We start from the raw sequence: 17,168 nt of genomic DNA, 5'->3' as shown, positions 1-17,168 counted from the left end.
GCGCTGCGCTCCCGTCACGGGTGCCATTTTGTTTCCTGCTCCTTTTTCGGCTTCCCCGCTTCTCGCTCCCGCTGGGCTGATTTTGGGGCCTCGCTGCCCTCGCCCCTTTGTTTCCACAGGCTTCACAGATACTGTAATATATGGTAACATATTAAATGTCTTTTTTTCCTGGGGCTCTGGGGGGGGGGGGGGGGGTGTCTGTTCCAGGGTTTTGATGGATGCTGCTGGCTGGAAAAGGTTTAAAGTTAGTTTGGAAATTATTAATGGAGTTAGGTGAAGTGTGAGATGTTTCTTAAATATGGTTTTATTTTACAAGGAATAAACCATGATTTGGGGGGGGGGGGGGGGGGGGGGGGTTGTACTATAAAATGTTTCTTGCTGTTTTGGGTACAAGTCAGGTTAAAATTGACTTTAAAATGCTCTATATAGGAAGTTTTGCAGTAACTTTATGGGGGGAAGGGACAGCCAAGATTCCAAACAAAACAGATAAGAAAAAAAAACCCAGTCTTTTTCCTGACAAGCGGATTGGTTGAGTGATGTCAGATGTTCCTCTACGGGGGTGAGTTGCCAGGGAGACTGCTGAGCTGAGAGAGCAGGGAAGCACTGGGAAAGAAAAATGTATGGTGTGAAGAGAAAACAGTATATTTTATGAGTTTAAAGTGAAATGTGACATTGAAAAAGGGTACTTTGATATTGAAAGTGAGCTGAGGTGAGTGTGAAGGGTGTTTCAGAGATAGAACTGGGTTCCAAGAGATAAAAAGTGAGTTACAATTTTGTGGAATGCGAGTCTGTATGCTAAGGTATTAAGTGGACACACGGCTGCCTACTCTTTTTAGAATAGGGAAAAACAGTTGAGACACAGGAGTGTGGGAAACTGTGATTTCTGCTGGTAGTTATACTAAGTGAGAGAAACTATAAGGGTGTCAGGGAAAGAAATGTGCTAGAATTTAAAGGGGGATTAAGGGGAAATTGAAGGTGAATCAGTGATTTGGAGAAAGAAACTTTTAGGCTGTGTCTGTGGGGAAAGGTGTGTTGTTTGTGAGTGCTCTGAGTTCAGTGCAACGTTTGTCAGGTGGCAGATTAAGCACTGCTTTTGTATGAGTGTGCTGTATTCTCCAGATTGATCTGATAGCTGTGCACGGAAATGTTATGTTTTTATGTGAAGTCAGTGAGATGGAATGTTTGAATATGGAATGGGTTACTGTGTGAGATCCCTGAATGCAGTGCAAAAGCCTTCTTCTGCAACAGTTTATAATAGGGAATTAACAGTGAGAAATAGGTTGTGAAGTGACTACTCCTTTAACTTATTTTATTTCAATTAGAGAGTGTGGCCACAGTATTGAGAACTGATTAATTGTCACCAGAGTGGTGTCAGTTCCTGGACAAGCAGGGAGTTTAAGATTTTGCTTCCCTGGTTATTTTCTTTATAAGTGAGGTTTAGGAAGAAGAAATCTGGGGGAGTCATCCTCTGAAGGGTTCCAGATGAGCTCCAACGCAAGAAAGACACCACCTAAATAAATTCAACTACAGCTAAGTGACATTGCCAAGGGTGTTGAAAGGAATATATTATTTTTTCACTACATCTTGAGGGAAAACTAAAGAACAGAACAACATCAAATATAAAAAAAATCCATGTTTTCCTGATTTGCCTAAGTGTTCTGGGTTCAAGTGAGATCCTTGCACAAACATCCATAATACCCATAAAGACTCAAATTCTGACATCAATAGCAAGGAAAGAGTATTAAAACAAATATCTGATTTTGATAAAAAGACAATTTAAATATTTATCTGAAAAGATCCTTTTCTGCCTTTTTAGGTGATTTTGTTGAAAGAAACAGAAAAAGTTAAGGGTATACATGTAAAACTACATTTGAATGTTGAATATGTTATTGCAAGTTCTATTAAGCCACACATTAATTGTGAATTTGAGTTTATTTGAATGAAAATTTGCTTGCATTTTTATTCAATAAAGAAAAAGATAATTTGCAAATCAGAAAGTTTGGTCCTTCCATGTCAGGAACAAATCCTAAATTTAGCTTCTTTTTCTCCTTTATTCTTTGAGAGTAAAGGACAAGGTTAGTTTATTTGTTCCACTCCCTCAGCTGTGAGTTTGTGTTCCCTGGATATTTGCCACGACTACAACAATCAGGTATCTGGGAGCACATCACTACAACCGAGAGGGGTGGTAACAATATTTTGGGCCTATTTGCGGGGGTCCGGTGGCCACGGGCTCGGGGGCCTCGATCGAGGCTCAGCAGAGTTCACCTCGTGGCGGCCATCTTGCTCCTTTCTGTTCATTCTTACTTAAAGTGGACCAATAAAAAAATGCAAAATAGAAAAGAGCTGTGTTTCATTTATTTGTGACATTTATATCCCACATTATCCCAAACAAGTTTGAGTTCAATGTGGCTTACAATAAACAGTACAGGATAAAGAATTATACATAAGTAATTTGTTCTAAGAATCCAATTTTACAATACAGTATCAAACATACTGGGATGACTATGGATATTAACATTTAGAAAATCTATTATGAATTGAATTCATTATATATTGAATCCTGTTTTCTATTTTTAGAATTTGTTTTGATTACTCACCTTTCCCAAATCAGACTTCCAAGGTGAGTTACAACTCAGATACTATAGTTGTTTCCCAGTCCAAGGAGACTTACAATGTAAGTTGTACCTGAGACACTGGAGAGTGAAATGACTTACCTACTACCATTCCTAGCAACAGTAGGAAAATTTGCAAGATTTGCTATTCTAGTTTTGCCCACATTTCCTGTCAGAAAAAAAAAAAAAAAAAGAGAACTTCTCTGGGTGCTTGACTAACCCTGATGGTCACATTGAAGCAGCGGAGCCCTCCTAGGAGGACAAGTAATTTTTTTGGTTTATTTTGTAAAGTTTGCTGGAGCAAAACTCATTCATGGGTAATAAATGCTGCTTTGGAAAATCCCATCTCTATTAAAAGATGGATCCAGCATGACAAAGTAACATTTCTTATGGGCAAGCTAGAAAAAACCCAGGCACCAATATTCAACGTTTGCTGCTAGACTGGGCAAAAGAGTAGATGAAGTCAGTCCCAAAGGGACTAAAGAAGTTGAAGGAATAACATTCAGGGGTGGAGAGAAGATAAAGTCGGGGGGGGGGGGGGGGGGGGGGGGAGAAGAGGGGAAAGCTGGAGAAAGACAAGGCATCAGAAGTAGGAACGAAAAATTACATCTTACCTGATAATTTTCTTTTAGTCCCAACAGATGAATCCAGAGACCTGTGGGTTGTATAGGTGGAGATAGAGAGCAATGATCTGCACTGTGCCTAATAGGATGTAATGCTCCCTGGTCAGTCATTATATCTCATAACAAAGCAGAAAACGACATGCATCCAAAATGCCCCTTCCTCACAGAAATGCCGCCCATGTAGTATTGCAGAATCCAAACAGCTAACCTAAAAGGAAATAGCTAAAAGAACCCAACTCCCCGCCCCCCCCCCCCCCCAAAAAAAAAAAAAGCTTGCAGCAAACTCTTTCCAAGAAAGGACCCTACAGCAGCAGAACCAGCAAACTGAAAAGGGTGGGACTCTGGATTCATCTGCTGTGACTAAAGGAAAGAAACTTATCATCAGGTAAAGACAATTTTTTTTTTTTACACAGAATCAGCAGCAGATGACTCCAGATACGTGTGGGACGTAGCAAAGCAGTATCTAAACAGGGGGAAAGGGGGACGATGCAAGCCCGGCAGAGAGGACTGAAAGAGGAGTCCTCCAGGGCTGCAACATTCACACAGTAGTGTCTGACAAAGGTGTGAGCCGACAACCAAGTCACTGCCCTGCAAATCTCGTCCAGATTCCCAACACGAGTCTCCACCCAGGAAGATGCCAAGGCACACATAGAATGTGCTTGTAAAAGGGCCAGAGAACAACTGGCTAGGACATATGCCGAGGAAATTGCCTGCCAAGGCAATGGGCAACAGTTGGTTTGGAAGCGGCATCTCCTCTCAGAGGCCTCACAAAAAGATGGTCCAACCGGCAAAAATTATTAGTTACCTCTAAGTATTGAAGAAGAGCACGCTGAACATCTAGAAAGCGCAAGTGCTGAAATTCCTTGGGATACTAATCCACATGAAAAGAAAGTAAAAACAACAGCTGATTACGATGGAAGGACAAAACCACCTTTGCCAAGAATGAAAGAACAGTAAGGACCATCACTCCCGCAGCTGAAATACAGAGAAAAGGATCCCTGCAAGAGACAGCCTGCAACTCAGAAACCCTGTGAGCAAAAGAAATGGCCACAAGAAACACTGACGTGAGGGTGAGATCCCGCACTTTGGCCGGATGTAAAGGCTCAAACAGAGGAGCCTGAAGCGCCCGAAGGACCAAGTTGAGACTCCTATTCGGGCAAGGCCGAAATAACTGGAGGTTTCAGATGTGGGACTCATAAGAACGTAAGAAAAGCCATACTGGGTCAGACCAATGGTCCATCTAAGCTCAGTATCCTGCTTCCAACAGTGGCCAAGCCAGGTCACAAGTGCCTGGCAAACACCCAAATTGTGGCAACATTCCATGCTATCAATCCCAGAGCAAGCAGTAGCTTCCCCACATCTGTCTCAATAGCAGACTACGGAGTTTTCCTCCAGGAACTTGTCCAAAACTTTTTTAAAACCCAGATATGCTAACTGCTGTTACTACATCCTCCACTAAAGAGAACAGTGAAAAAATATTTCCTCCTATTTGTTCTAAAAGTATTTCCATGTAACTTCATAAGAACATAAGCACCGCCATACTGGGAAAAGACCAAGGGTCCATCAAGCCCAGCATCCTGTCTCCGACAGTGGCCAATCCAGGCCTCAAGAATCCGGCAAAAACCCAAAAACAAAAGAAAATTTTTAATTAATAATGTTCAATGGACTTTTCCTTCAGGAATCTGTCCAAACCCCCTTTAAACTCAGCAAGGCCAACTGCTGTCACCACATTCTCCGGCAATGAGTTCCAGAGTCTAACTACGCGCTGAGTAAAGAAAAACTTTCTCCTATTTGTTTTAAATCTACTACATTCTAGCTTCATCTTATGTCCCCTAGTTCTATTATTGTTAGAAAGTGTAAAGAAACGCTTCACATCTGTCTGCTCCATTCCACTCATTATCTTGTAGACTTCTATCATATCACCCCTTAGCCGCCTCTTCTCCAAGATGAAGAGCCCTAACCGTCATAGCCTTTCTTCATAGGGAAGTTCTCCCATCCCTATTACCATTTTTGTCGCCCTTCTCTGCACCTTCTCCAATTCCTTTATATGTTTTTGAGGTGCGGCGACCAGAACTGAACACAATACTCGAGGTGCGGTCTCACCATGGAGCGATACAACAGCATTATAACATCCTCGTGTTTGTTTTCCATCCCTTTCCTAAAAATACTCAACATTCTGTGGGCTTTCTTAGCCGCCGCAGCACACTGAGCAGAAGCTTTCAACGTCTTATCAACGATGACTCCCAGATCCCTTCCTAGGTCTGTAACTCCTAACACAGAACCTTGCATGACATAGCTGTAATTCGGGTTCCTCTTTCACACATGTATCACTTTGCACTTGTCGACATTGAACTTCATCTGCCACTTGGACGCCCAATCTCCTAGTCTCGCGAGGTCCTCCTGTAATCTTTCACACTCCTCCTGCAACTTGACAGCCCTGAATAACTTTGTTTCATCTGCAAATTTAATTACCTCACTAGTTACTCCCATCTCTAGGTCATTTATAAATAAGTTAAAAAGCAGCGGTCCCAGCACAGACCCCTGAGGGACCCCACTAACTACCCTTCTCCATTGAGAACACTGACCATTCAACCCTACTCTCTGCTTCCTATCTTTCAACCAGCTCTTAATCCACAATAATACCCTACCTCCGATCCCATGACTCTCCAGTTTCCTCTGGAGTCTTTCATGAGGCACTTTGTCGAACACCTTCTGAAAATCCATTGAATGTCCTCCAGTCTTTGTACTTTTAGAACAAGAAAAAAAAAAAAAAAAAGATTCACTTCTACTCATTCTAAACCACTCAGGATTTTATAGACCTCAATCATATCTCCCCATATCTATCTCTCATCCAAGCTGAAGAGCCTTAACATCTCTAGCCTTTCCTCATATAAGAGGAGTTCCGTCCCCTTTATTGTTTTGGTCTCTCTTTTTTGAACCTTTTCTAATTCTGCTATATCTTTTTTAAGATACAGCGACCAGAACTGAACGCAATACTCAAGGTGAAGTCACACCATGATGCAATACAGAGGCATTATAGTATTAGTCTTATTTACCATCCCTTTCCTAATAATTTCTAGCATCCTGTTTGCTTTTTTGGCCACCGCCACAAACTGAGCAAAAGATTTCAGCATATTATCTAAGACAACACCTAGACCTTTTTTTGGGTGCAGACCCCCAAGGTGGACCCTAGAATCAGGTAACTATAATTTGGATTATTCTTTCCAATGTGCATCACCTTGTGTGTCCATATTAAGTTTCATCTGCCATTTGGATGCCCAGTCTTCCAATTTCCTAAGGTCGTCCTGAAATTTTTCACAGTATGCATATGTTTTAATAACGTTGAATAGTTTTGTGTCATCTACAAATTTAATCACCTCACTAGTTGTTCTGATTTCCATATCATTTATAAATACATTAAATAGCACCAGTCCCAGTACTGATCTCTGTGGGACTCCACCGTTCACCCTCCTCCATTGAGAGAAATGATCATTTAACCCTACCCTCTGTTTTCTGTCCAATAACCAATTCCTAATCCATATCAAAACATTGCCTCCTATCCCATTACTACTACTACTTATCATTTCTGTAGCGCTACAAGGCATATGCAGCGCTGTACACCATACTCTAATTTTCTCAGGAGTGTCTCATGAGGAACTTTGTCAAAAGCTTTCTGAAAACGCACCTCATCAGGATGAGAAGCAAGAGGAACTTCAGCAATGTGACCACGATAACAGGCTAGGACAGACACCTGAACCCTCAGGGAGTTGGCTGCCAGACCTTTCTGCAACCCAGACTGCAAGAAATGCAAAATATGTGATAATGAAGCCTGAAATGGCAAAATCGCCCTCTTTGAGCACCAAGACTCAAGTTACGCCACAGATTGCTTTTTTGGCCTGAAGCAACGTAGTGATGGCTAAATACGAATAACTCTTCTATCTCAATTTTGCTCGCACAAGAGTCAGACCATAAGACCAAAGCGGGAGGGCTCCTCCATCAGGACCAGACCCTGATGAAGCAGATTAGGTGCTGGGGGAAGGCACAACGGCTCATCCACTAACAGGTGCATCAAATCCGTGAACCAGTCTCCTGGGCCACAAGAATTACCTGATCCCGGTAAGCTTGAACACGACGGAGCACCTGGCCGATTAGGGACCACAGAGGAAAGAAGTAAATCAGAACTGCTTCCGGCTACGGTTGAAGAAGTGTGTCTATCCCATCGATGCTGTGCTCCTTCTTCTGCTAAAGAAGCGAGGAGCCTTCGTATTGATGCTTGTCCTCATCAAGTCCAGGCTGGGAGTTCCCTAGCGCTGCACAATCAACTGGAAGGCTGACGGCGATAGCTCCCATTCAACCTGAACCAGAGTGGTGCAACTGAGAAAGTTCTCCTGTACATTCTCCATGCTAGCAATGTGAGCTGTGGAGAGTCTCCATCCACCAGAGAGGTAATTCTGCTTCCTCTGCCAGCAGAGGACTCGGCATGCCCCCCTCCCCCGGATGGTTGATGTAAGCTACTGCTGTCATGTTGTCGGAGAGCACTCTCACTGATTTTCCCCAGTAGGAGGAACTGAAACACCAGAAGAGCTTTGCGGACAGCCCGAAATGCTAAGCGATTGATGGGCCACTGCACGTCCATCCGGGACCAGAGGCCTTTGTGGTAATGTGGGATACAATGCCCCCCCCACCCAGAGAGACTGGCATCGGTGATCACCACTATCCACTCAGGAGTCTTCAGGGACAGCAAATTGACCGACTGCAGCCACCAAGCCAGACAGTGCTGAGCCATCGGCTGCTAACCCAGACGCATAAGAACCGCAAACAGCCACCTGCAACACCAAGGAACACCCGGACTGCTGAGGGGTCATCTGCAAACGTGAGAGGCTCTGCCTCTGCGAAGGTCTCCAGGTCATCTGCCTATCCGAGTCAGACCAACACCTGTCTTTGGAAGCAGAGGCATCGTTCCCCGAAGAGGAGAAACCTACAGAAGCTGCCATGTCAGGTAATGCCCCAATCCCATAGGAAGAGCACTTCAGCAAATAAGCACGATGGAGCAATAAAACAAACTCTTGGGAAAAGGGTAAATCAGACCCCGTGAGAGAACCAGGTGGTGCTGATGAGGCGGCAAAATTGGGATATGCAAGTAGGCCTCCTTGAGATCCAGGGCAGTAAGAAACTCCCCTGGTTGCACTGCTGCCACCACGGATCTGAATGTCTCCATACAGAAGTGTCACACAGAAAGACATTTATTTAACTTCCAGATCGAGAATGGGTCGGAAGGAACCATCTTTCCGAGGGACGACAAAGTAAATCAAATTGCGACCCAAGCGAACCTTGGGAGGGAGCACTGGCACCACGCCCCCAGGTACAGAAGCAACTGCACTTAGCAAAGACTGCCGCACGTTTAGAGGCCGTGGTGCACTGGGATTCCAGAAACACTTCGTGCACGGGAGAGGTGAATTCCAGCTTAATAACCTTTTCGAACAATATCTAAACACTCACTGATCAGAAGCAACTATAGTCCACTCTTTGTAGAAAGCGAGTCAGCCTACTGCCTATATCAGGCACAAAAAAGCAATCCGGACCCCATCATTGGGTTGGGCAGCCACCCACTTCCTGACATGCTGCAGCACAGGAGGGGCACTTGTCCCCTCAAAAGGAAGAACGCTGTTGAAATGAGAACGCTGGAAAGGTCCCACTGACCCTCCCACAGGTAGGGTCTAGCGACCTCATCCTCAATGAGGTCTTGGATTTATCCTTGGAGCTGCTAGTCATAGAGTCAACCAAGTCTTTAACAATCTTCAAGAGATCTTCCTCAAACAGCAGCTTACCTCGAATGGGCAGACGCATAAGACGCTGCTTAGACACCATGTTCACAGTCCAATGACACAGCCACAACAAACAGCAAGAAGACATCACCGGTGCCATCTGTTTGGCCGAGGCACACAACAAATCGTACAGGAAGTCAGCCAAGAAGGCAAGCCTCGACTCCATATGGGACAAGGAGCTCACGAAAACCAGCCCCGAATCCTGGTCTTGTTCAAGCGCCCGCTGAAACCAGCTAAGGCATGCTCTGGCGGCATACGAATTGCCGATAGAGGCTTGGAGGGCGAGTGCATACACCTCAAAGGCGCGCTTAAGAAAGGCCGCCAAACACCAATCCTGCATGTTCTTCAGCAGAGTGCTGCTTACCGCCGATGGGAACATCTTTTCACCACTTCAACCTCTATCACAGGGCATGGTACTGACACACCAAAAGGTCCAACAGAGCAGCACTCACCAAGAAGCCGGCGTGTTCCAAGGCAGCAGTGGGACCTCCCAGAAAGTCAATCTGCTGCCCGGTCAACCACTAGGCAGCACAAAGAAATTCCACCATGCAGCTCCCCTAGCATTTCTCTTCCCGGTTCTCTATTTTTTTTTTTTTTTTAAACTACAGAAGTTATAGGCTAAAGAGCTCCCCTCAATTCTTTTTTTTTTTAATTGTTTGTTTGGTGAGGAAGGCAAGAGCTCAGGACAAAACCGGCAGAAAGAAGGGGACATGGGTGAGGCAGGAACCCAGGACACAGGAGTATGGCCCCAAAGACAGCACCATTAGCCAAACACCACCCACACTCAACTGGCACACCGAGCCCAGGAGTAGCCCCAACAGAAGAATCCCAGGAGCTGCTGAAAGCCATCTACCATCTGCTGGAGATAGAGATAAACTGAATGAAAGAGGAGCTGGCCAACAGGTATCACTGCCTTCAATTCATTATCTCTATCTCCACCTGCTGGTAGATGAACTCAATCCACCAGTTCCTGGATTCATCTGCTGCAGAGGCTAAGGAATAAGGTTTTAGGACAAATTTTAAATCAGGTTCTAGAAGAATAGCAGCATGAAGAAGTAGACCAGGGCTAGGGCTACTCAAACGGCAGTCTGCAATCCAGGCCACTAAGCCTTCCAGCGTGAACTGCTGAGGTGGTGGATGTTTGGCATGGTTTGAGCCCTCTCGCCAGTCCTCCACATGCTGCAGCAGGTCATGGCAGAGAGAATGCTGAAAGCTACCTCTCTGGCTGGTGGAGCTTTTCCTCTGTTGCATCCCGCCCACTGGAAACTGCATCAGAGAGGCTAGATGCAGCAGAGGAAAGACAGCTTTTAGCACACTCTGCTGTGACCTGCTGCAGCGTGTGAGAGAAATTTGGAGCAAAGGGAGAAGAAAGAGAGGGAAGAGAGGCTGAACTTGGAGGGGGAAGAAGAGATAGAGGCTGTACTAAGGAGGAGAGAAAAGGACAGACACTGGACCAACAGAGGGAGGGAGAGAGAGAGATGCGAGACCACAGATAGTGGGGTACAGAAGGAAGGGAAGAGAAAAGCTGGACATGTGGAGGGACAGACACAGAAGAGATGCTGGCCATGAAGGGAACAATAGGAACAGGGATAAAGAGGGGCAATACTGGAAACAAGAGATGGGATAAGAACAGAGACACACAGAAGAGATGAATGCTGGACACAGACAGGAGATGTCAAAAGGATAGGAGATCCTGAAGTGAGTTAAGGAAAAAAGAGAGACACTAGGACCAAAGCAATGCTCAGACAACAAAGACAGAAAGTATTTTTTTCTGAATTTATTAATTGTAATATGTCAGCCTTGGGAAATGTGGATCCTCCATCCCCACTACCTTGGGAGCAATGTTGCCTATAACACCATGAGGCATGACATGCACGTGATGGGCAAACCCCAGGTTTCAGAGTTTCTGGACCTGCACTAAAAACATTTCAGTAGCCGTAAAGAAGGCTATGCGTTTCAATATGCAGGGCTACGTACCTAAAAATAGCCTACAGTACAAAAGAAGAGAAAGAAAACCAGTTGCACTAACCAACATGAAATTTTTCTATCTAATGCTGGCAGGAGTAATTCTCAACAACAAAACAACTGAGCTATCTGTGGGCAGAATTCTCTCAGAAACAAAGCACAGATTCAGACCCGGCCAAGGGACTCTGGCAAGGCAGCTGCAGGAAAACTGCCTTGACCAAATCAAGATTTATATATGGTCTTTATAGACCTAACACACAGAGTCAACGTAATCAGCTGCAATTATGCAGGGAAAATCCTCCAGAAACCTAAATGTTTTCCATCAATTTTTTGCATGAAGAGATATGAGCCAAGGTGTATGCGATAAATCCTCTTTTGAGTTTCAAATGGCAAAAATAAAGCTACAAACTACAGACTACACTTCTCTACAGTTCTTTCCATGATGCTTTTGTATTCCTTCCAGGATATGGATCCATACGTTTGCATCCAGTCACAATTAGGTTCAAGCTCACTCAACCTGAAGAGTCTACAGGATCATTCTAAGGCTGTGGAAATCAGTGGTCAGGGACTTGTTGTTGATGACTTAAACTAGTAGTCCACTAACAAAGACATCCAGATTATCTTAGACCGTTTGCACCCAAGCAGCTAGACACTTTAATTCAGCATCTTGAAAGACACCTAATGTACCAGCTAACTTTGTCTAAGCCTGAGGAAAGCCTACAGGTTCCACTGAGGGCACTCTACCGACTGCAACTGACAAATTCTTTCTAACTATGCCACTGCTGACAGGGTTAAACAATGGATTATCAAGGCAAGATCCTCCTTCGACAGAGTGAGTCAATAACTCTGGGATGAAAGGGGCAAGACTACTTACTAAGGTTAAACTTTGCCAGGCACAAATATTGTCTATTTTGTTGAATGGATGTGGATCCTGAATGCTATATTGGAGATACTTCAGACAAACTAAACAATTTCGCCAGCACACTCTGAGATCCATGTGTCATATAAAGGTGGCAAGATAATCTGCAGCAGTGCCTTGGAAGGTGTTAGGGGATGATGCCATTTTGAACCTAGCACCAGCAAGAGAAACTGAGGATCACTCCTGCCCAACCCCACTACACCACAAGGATATTTCAAGATAGGCCTGGGGGGGGGGGGGGGGGGGGGGAAACGACACAGCACCTGCATATTTGGGGAGGGGCCTTCCAGGTGAAGACAGGTAGAGGTAGCTCACTGTCTTTGGCTGGCCCCTTTAAAAGATAGCAATAATTTCTGGGATAATATTCAATTCAAAACCAGAACTTTTAAATGTTTCAAAAAAAAAAATTTTGTGATTGGAAGTTTATTTTTTATAGTTATCCCCTGAAAAAGCCACGTAGGTGATGCAACTTGGATCCGAGTTGGGACACTGTATACATTGGCAGCCAGTATCTATCAAAGAATAGGCTTTTGGGATAAATGTAACATCATGCAGCAACAAGAAGTCATTTGAGAGTTACATTATGCAGATATGTCCTTATGCACTGTGTTACAATGAAGGTTTTTCTTTGAACAGATTCTGAACTGTGAATAGACATAAGCCAAATGTGTGATGATAGATACTAGTGGCTAGAGATCTGTTTTCCACATTTGTGTTAGTCATACATACTGAGCACATCATATTCACAATAAACATTTTTTACAATTTTTTTTTTTAACACTTGGTTTTGAATTGAATATCCTTTAAGAGATGCCCAGGAGAATCGGGCCCCAGCTTTGCAGCTAAACGCTCCCAGGATGGTAGAATAATGCTATCAAGGTTGATTCCAAGCAGTGTTATACACATACCATAGGAGTGATTAACCTGTTTAACTGAACTATGCGGATCAGTCACTTCCGTGGTACATTAAGGTGTGGTAAAAGCCTGACTTTTACTGCACCTTAGTAATTATCCCCCTAAGAGTCGGATGGAAATACCTCTGCCACTTGGATCCTCAAAGCTTGGAAGACATGCAAACACAAGCATAAAAACTGAATAAAAACAAACACTGCAACTTCAACAGTAAGTTGCACTTACTATCTCATTTGTGAGTCAAAGATTGTTTGATGTGGTAAGACCAATCAAAGGACGTTACAGAAAACTCGGATACAACTACTACCTAAATTTGTTTTGTATAAAGTTTCAATAAATATCTGAGACCCTATTTTTAAAATGACACCTCATATGTCATCATCAACAGGAGACACCATTACACATATTATCCTTGCCAATTTTAATGCATGTTTCTTTTTAGCTTATACATACAGAACTTTCCATAGCTGGTCAGTTCATGTATTTAATTTCTGTGGTACTGTTAAAATGTGTGTTTATATGGACTCTGATGAAGGCATGGACACCATCTTGCTACAATCGATATAATCTACATACATGATTATTTGGTCATTCCAAATATTAAGAACAGTTGTAAAATATATGACATTTCATAAACTGGCATATTTCTGCTTCCTCCAAACTCTGACAACTAACTACATTTCAACAAACACTGTATGTGTTATATGCACATGAATCAAGATGCAAGTCCTGAGTGTGAAGGAGATAGAAATTCCATCAATTAGAACTGACATTTAAGACTTGGCAAAAAACTACAAATGATTCCTAGAACACCAAAACGTATAAATCGTTTTGACAGGGATACAACACAACAACTAGTTCATAAAATAAACTGATAATTCAAATGCCACTTACGAGATGCTCCCCATGCATGTTCCCTCCATTCATTGCCAAGGAAAATCCCTTTTTGTCCTTCTTTTGCATCATCAGGATCCCAGAATTTTTTGGCAGGTAAAAGCTATTTCAAGAGAAAGGTTGTTGGGAGGAAATAACTACATGTTAATATAAGAGCCATTACTTATAATTATATTTAAGACTAAGCCTAAATATCTAATTCCCTTGAAAAAAGGCCAATATAAAAACAAATGTCAAAGAGTATGACAGAAATCTCTGAGAGGCATAACTGGTAAGGACCATTATGTAATTCATTATCAAATAAGCCAGTTTTATGTAACATTGAAAAATATGGAGAATATGAAATAGTCACACTGAATTCATGTCTCTATTAGGTTCCAGAGATCCAAACTCCTGAAGTTAATTGTAGATTATAACAGAAATAGTAACTGATTATGATTCAATAGACTACTGTTGGAATTTTGCAACTAACAGTGGGGGATCTATACAAACAGAATGCTCATGGAAGAGAAAGGATAGATTTGGAAAATGGAGAAAAACTTGCTTCCTTAAAATTCAAGAGGATGCTACTTCTCCCTACCTTCTCAAAGCATCACTGTCAGCATGTCACAAGATATTACAATGACCTAAAGGAAAAAGGCTGAAAGTAGGGTCACCAAATTCTGCATGAGGGAGCTAAGGCCGATGCCAGACAAGACTTCTATGGTCTGTGTTCTGCAAATGGAAAAAGACAGCTGAAGTTTAGCAACTCCAGTGTAGTAGATCACATTTGGTTTAGGCTGTAAATTTTTGACCATTGCAGCTGCTCCTCTAAGTTTTTGTTTTTATCATTTTTCTCATTCTATCATAGTCTCCTTTTAAAAAATTAAACGCTAACATATTGGATTTACTATGTGTACTTATTCCAGCTATTAAATTTGTTCATGCTATGCTCACTGTTGTCAACTGGCCTCAACACCATTATCCCTTGCACCAGATCATGTGGTCCACTAAGGACTAGATCTAGAAATGCGCCCCTCTTGTTGGTTCCTAAACCAGCTGTTCCATAAAGCAGTCCTTCATTTAGGAACTTTAACCTCCCTAGAATGCCCTGATTTTATATTTATCCAGTCAATATTGGGGAAACTGAAATAAAAAAACATAGAAATCCTCAAAATTTTCCAGAGCAGCCGTACTAGCACAAAGTCCACTGTCAACTTACAGATCAATGTTCGCTACTGTTAATGGTCAACATTAAACCTTAGATATGGGATAGTTCTCATTTTTTGAACTTGATACAGGATTTGGATATTATTTCTGGATCTGCCCTGCTGGTGATATTGGATGTGAAAGCGAATGCTACATACCTGTAGAAGGTATTCTCCGAGGACAGCAGGCTGATTGTTCTCACTGATGGGTGACGTCCACGGCAGCCCCTCCAATCGGAATCTTCACTAGCAAAAGCCTTTGCTAGCCCTTGCGCGCCGATTCGCACCGCGCATGCGCGGCCGTCTTCCCGCCCGAAACCGGCTCGTGCCGGCCAGTCTCATATGTAGCAAGACAAAGAGAAGGGAAGACACAACTCCAAAAGAGGAGGCGGGCGGGTTTGTGAGAACAAACAGCCTGCTGTCCTCGGAGAATACCTTCTACAGGTATGTAGCATTCGCTTTCTCCGAGGACAAGCAGGCTGCTTGTTCTCACTGATGGGGTATCCCTAGCCCCCAGGCTCACTCAAAACAACAACCATGGTCAATTGGGCCTCGCAACGGCGAGGACATAACTGAGATTGACCTAACAATTTATCCAACTAACTGAGAGTGCAGCCTGGAACAGAATAAACATGGGCCTAGGGGGGTGGAGTTGGATTCTAAACCCCGAACAGATTCTGAAGCACTGACTGCCCGAACCGACTGTTGCGTCGGGTATCCTGCTGCAGGCAGTAATGAGATGTGAATGTGTGGACAGATGACCACGTCGCAGCCTTGCAGATCTCTTCAATAGTGACTGACTTCAAGTGGGCTACCGACGCTGCCATGGCTCTAACATTATGAGCCGTGACATGACCCTCAAGAGCCAGCCCAGCCTGGGCGTAAGTGAAGGAAATGCAATCTGCGTTTCCCCACAGCCACTCCCCTCCTGTTGGGATCAAAAGAAACAAACAATTGGGCGGACTGTCTGTTGGGCTGTGTCCGCTCCAGGTAGAAGGCCAATGCTCTCTTGCAGTCCAATGTGTGCAGCTGACGTTCAGCAGGGCAGGAATGAGGACGGGGAAAGAATGTTGGCAAGACAATTGACTGGTTCAGATGGAACTCCGACACAACCTTTGGCAAGAACTTAGGGTGAGTGCGGAGGACTACTCTGTTATGATGAAATTTGGTGTAAGGGGCCTGGACTACCAGGGCCTGAAGCTCACTGACTCTACGAGCTGAAGTAACTGCCACCAAGAAAATGACCTTCCAGGTCAAGTACTTCAGATGGCAGGAGTTCAGTGGCTCAAAAGGAGGTTTCATCAGCTGGGTGAGAACGACATTGAGATCCCATGACACTGTAGGAGGCTTGACAGGGGGCTTTGACAAAAGCAAACCTCTCATGAAGCGAACAACTAAAGGCTGTCCCGAGATCGGCTTACCTTCCACACGGTAATGGTATGCACTGATTGCACTAAGGTGAACCCTTACAGAGTTGGTCTTGAGACCAGACTCAGACAAGTGCAGAAGGTATTCAAGCAGGGTCTGTGTAGGACAAGAGCGAGGATCTAGGGCCTTGCTGTCACACCAGATGGCAAACCTCCTCCATAGAAAGAAGTAACTCCTCTTAGTGGAATCTTTCCTGGAAGCAAGCAAGATGCGGGAGACACCCTCTGACAGACCCAAAGAGGCAAAGTCTACGCTCTCAACATCCAGGCCGTGAGAGCCAGAGACCGGAGGTTGGGATGCAGAAGCGCCCCTTCGTCCTGTGTGATGAGGGTCGGAAAACACTCCAATCTCCACGGTTCTTCGGAGGACAACTCCAGAAGAAGAAGGAACCAGATCTGACGCGGCCAAAAAGGAGCAATCAGAATCATGGTGCCTCGGTCTTGCTTGAGTTTCAACAAAGTCTTCCCCACCAGAGGTATGGGAGGATAAGCATACAGCAGACCCTCCCCCCAGTACAGGAGGAAGGCATCCGATGCTAGTCTGCCGTGGGCCTGAAGCCTGGAACAGAACTGAGGGACTTTGTGGTTGGCTCGAGATGCGAAGAGATCTACCAAGGGGGTGCCCCACACCTGGAAGATCTGTCGCACTACACGGGAATTGAGCGACCGCTCGTGAGGTTGCATAATCCTGCTCAGTCTGTCGGCCAGACTGTTGTTTACGCCTGCCAGATATGTGGCTTGGAGCACCATGCCGTGGCGACGAGCCCAGAGCCACATGCTAACGGCTTCCTGACACAGGGGGCG

At 44.2% G+C, this 17,168-nt stretch overlaps 1 protein-coding gene across 11 annotated transcripts in view; it reads right to left on the bottom strand.

Moving 5' to 3' along the window:
- The window catches only part of PUM2 (pumilio RNA binding family member 2), a 334,312-nt gene that overhangs the window by 245,182 nt on the left and 71,962 nt on the right, over positions 1 to 17,168 (bottom strand). For 10 of the 11 annotated variants that reach the window (XM_030198823.1, XM_030198814.1, XM_030198820.1 and 7 more), the window contains one exon: positions 13,751 to 13,853. In XM_030198823.1, the coding sequence (XP_030054683.1) occupies positions 13,751 to 13,853 (103 nt within the window). Of the gene's footprint in view, positions 1 to 3,226; positions 3,246 to 13,750; positions 13,854 to 17,168 lie in introns of those variants that run through there. The other variant, XM_030198825.1, reaches the window with a different exon arrangement.

Source organism: Microcaecilia unicolor, chromosome 3 (assembly GCF_901765095.1).
Source record: "Microcaecilia unicolor chromosome 3, aMicUni1.1, whole genome shotgun sequence".
NCBI classification, from domain to species: domain Eukaryota; kingdom Metazoa; phylum Chordata; class Amphibia; order Gymnophiona; family Siphonopidae; genus Microcaecilia; species Microcaecilia unicolor.
Note: the sequence above shows the minus strand (reverse complement) of the source record. Positions and strands in the feature narration are given on the sequence as shown.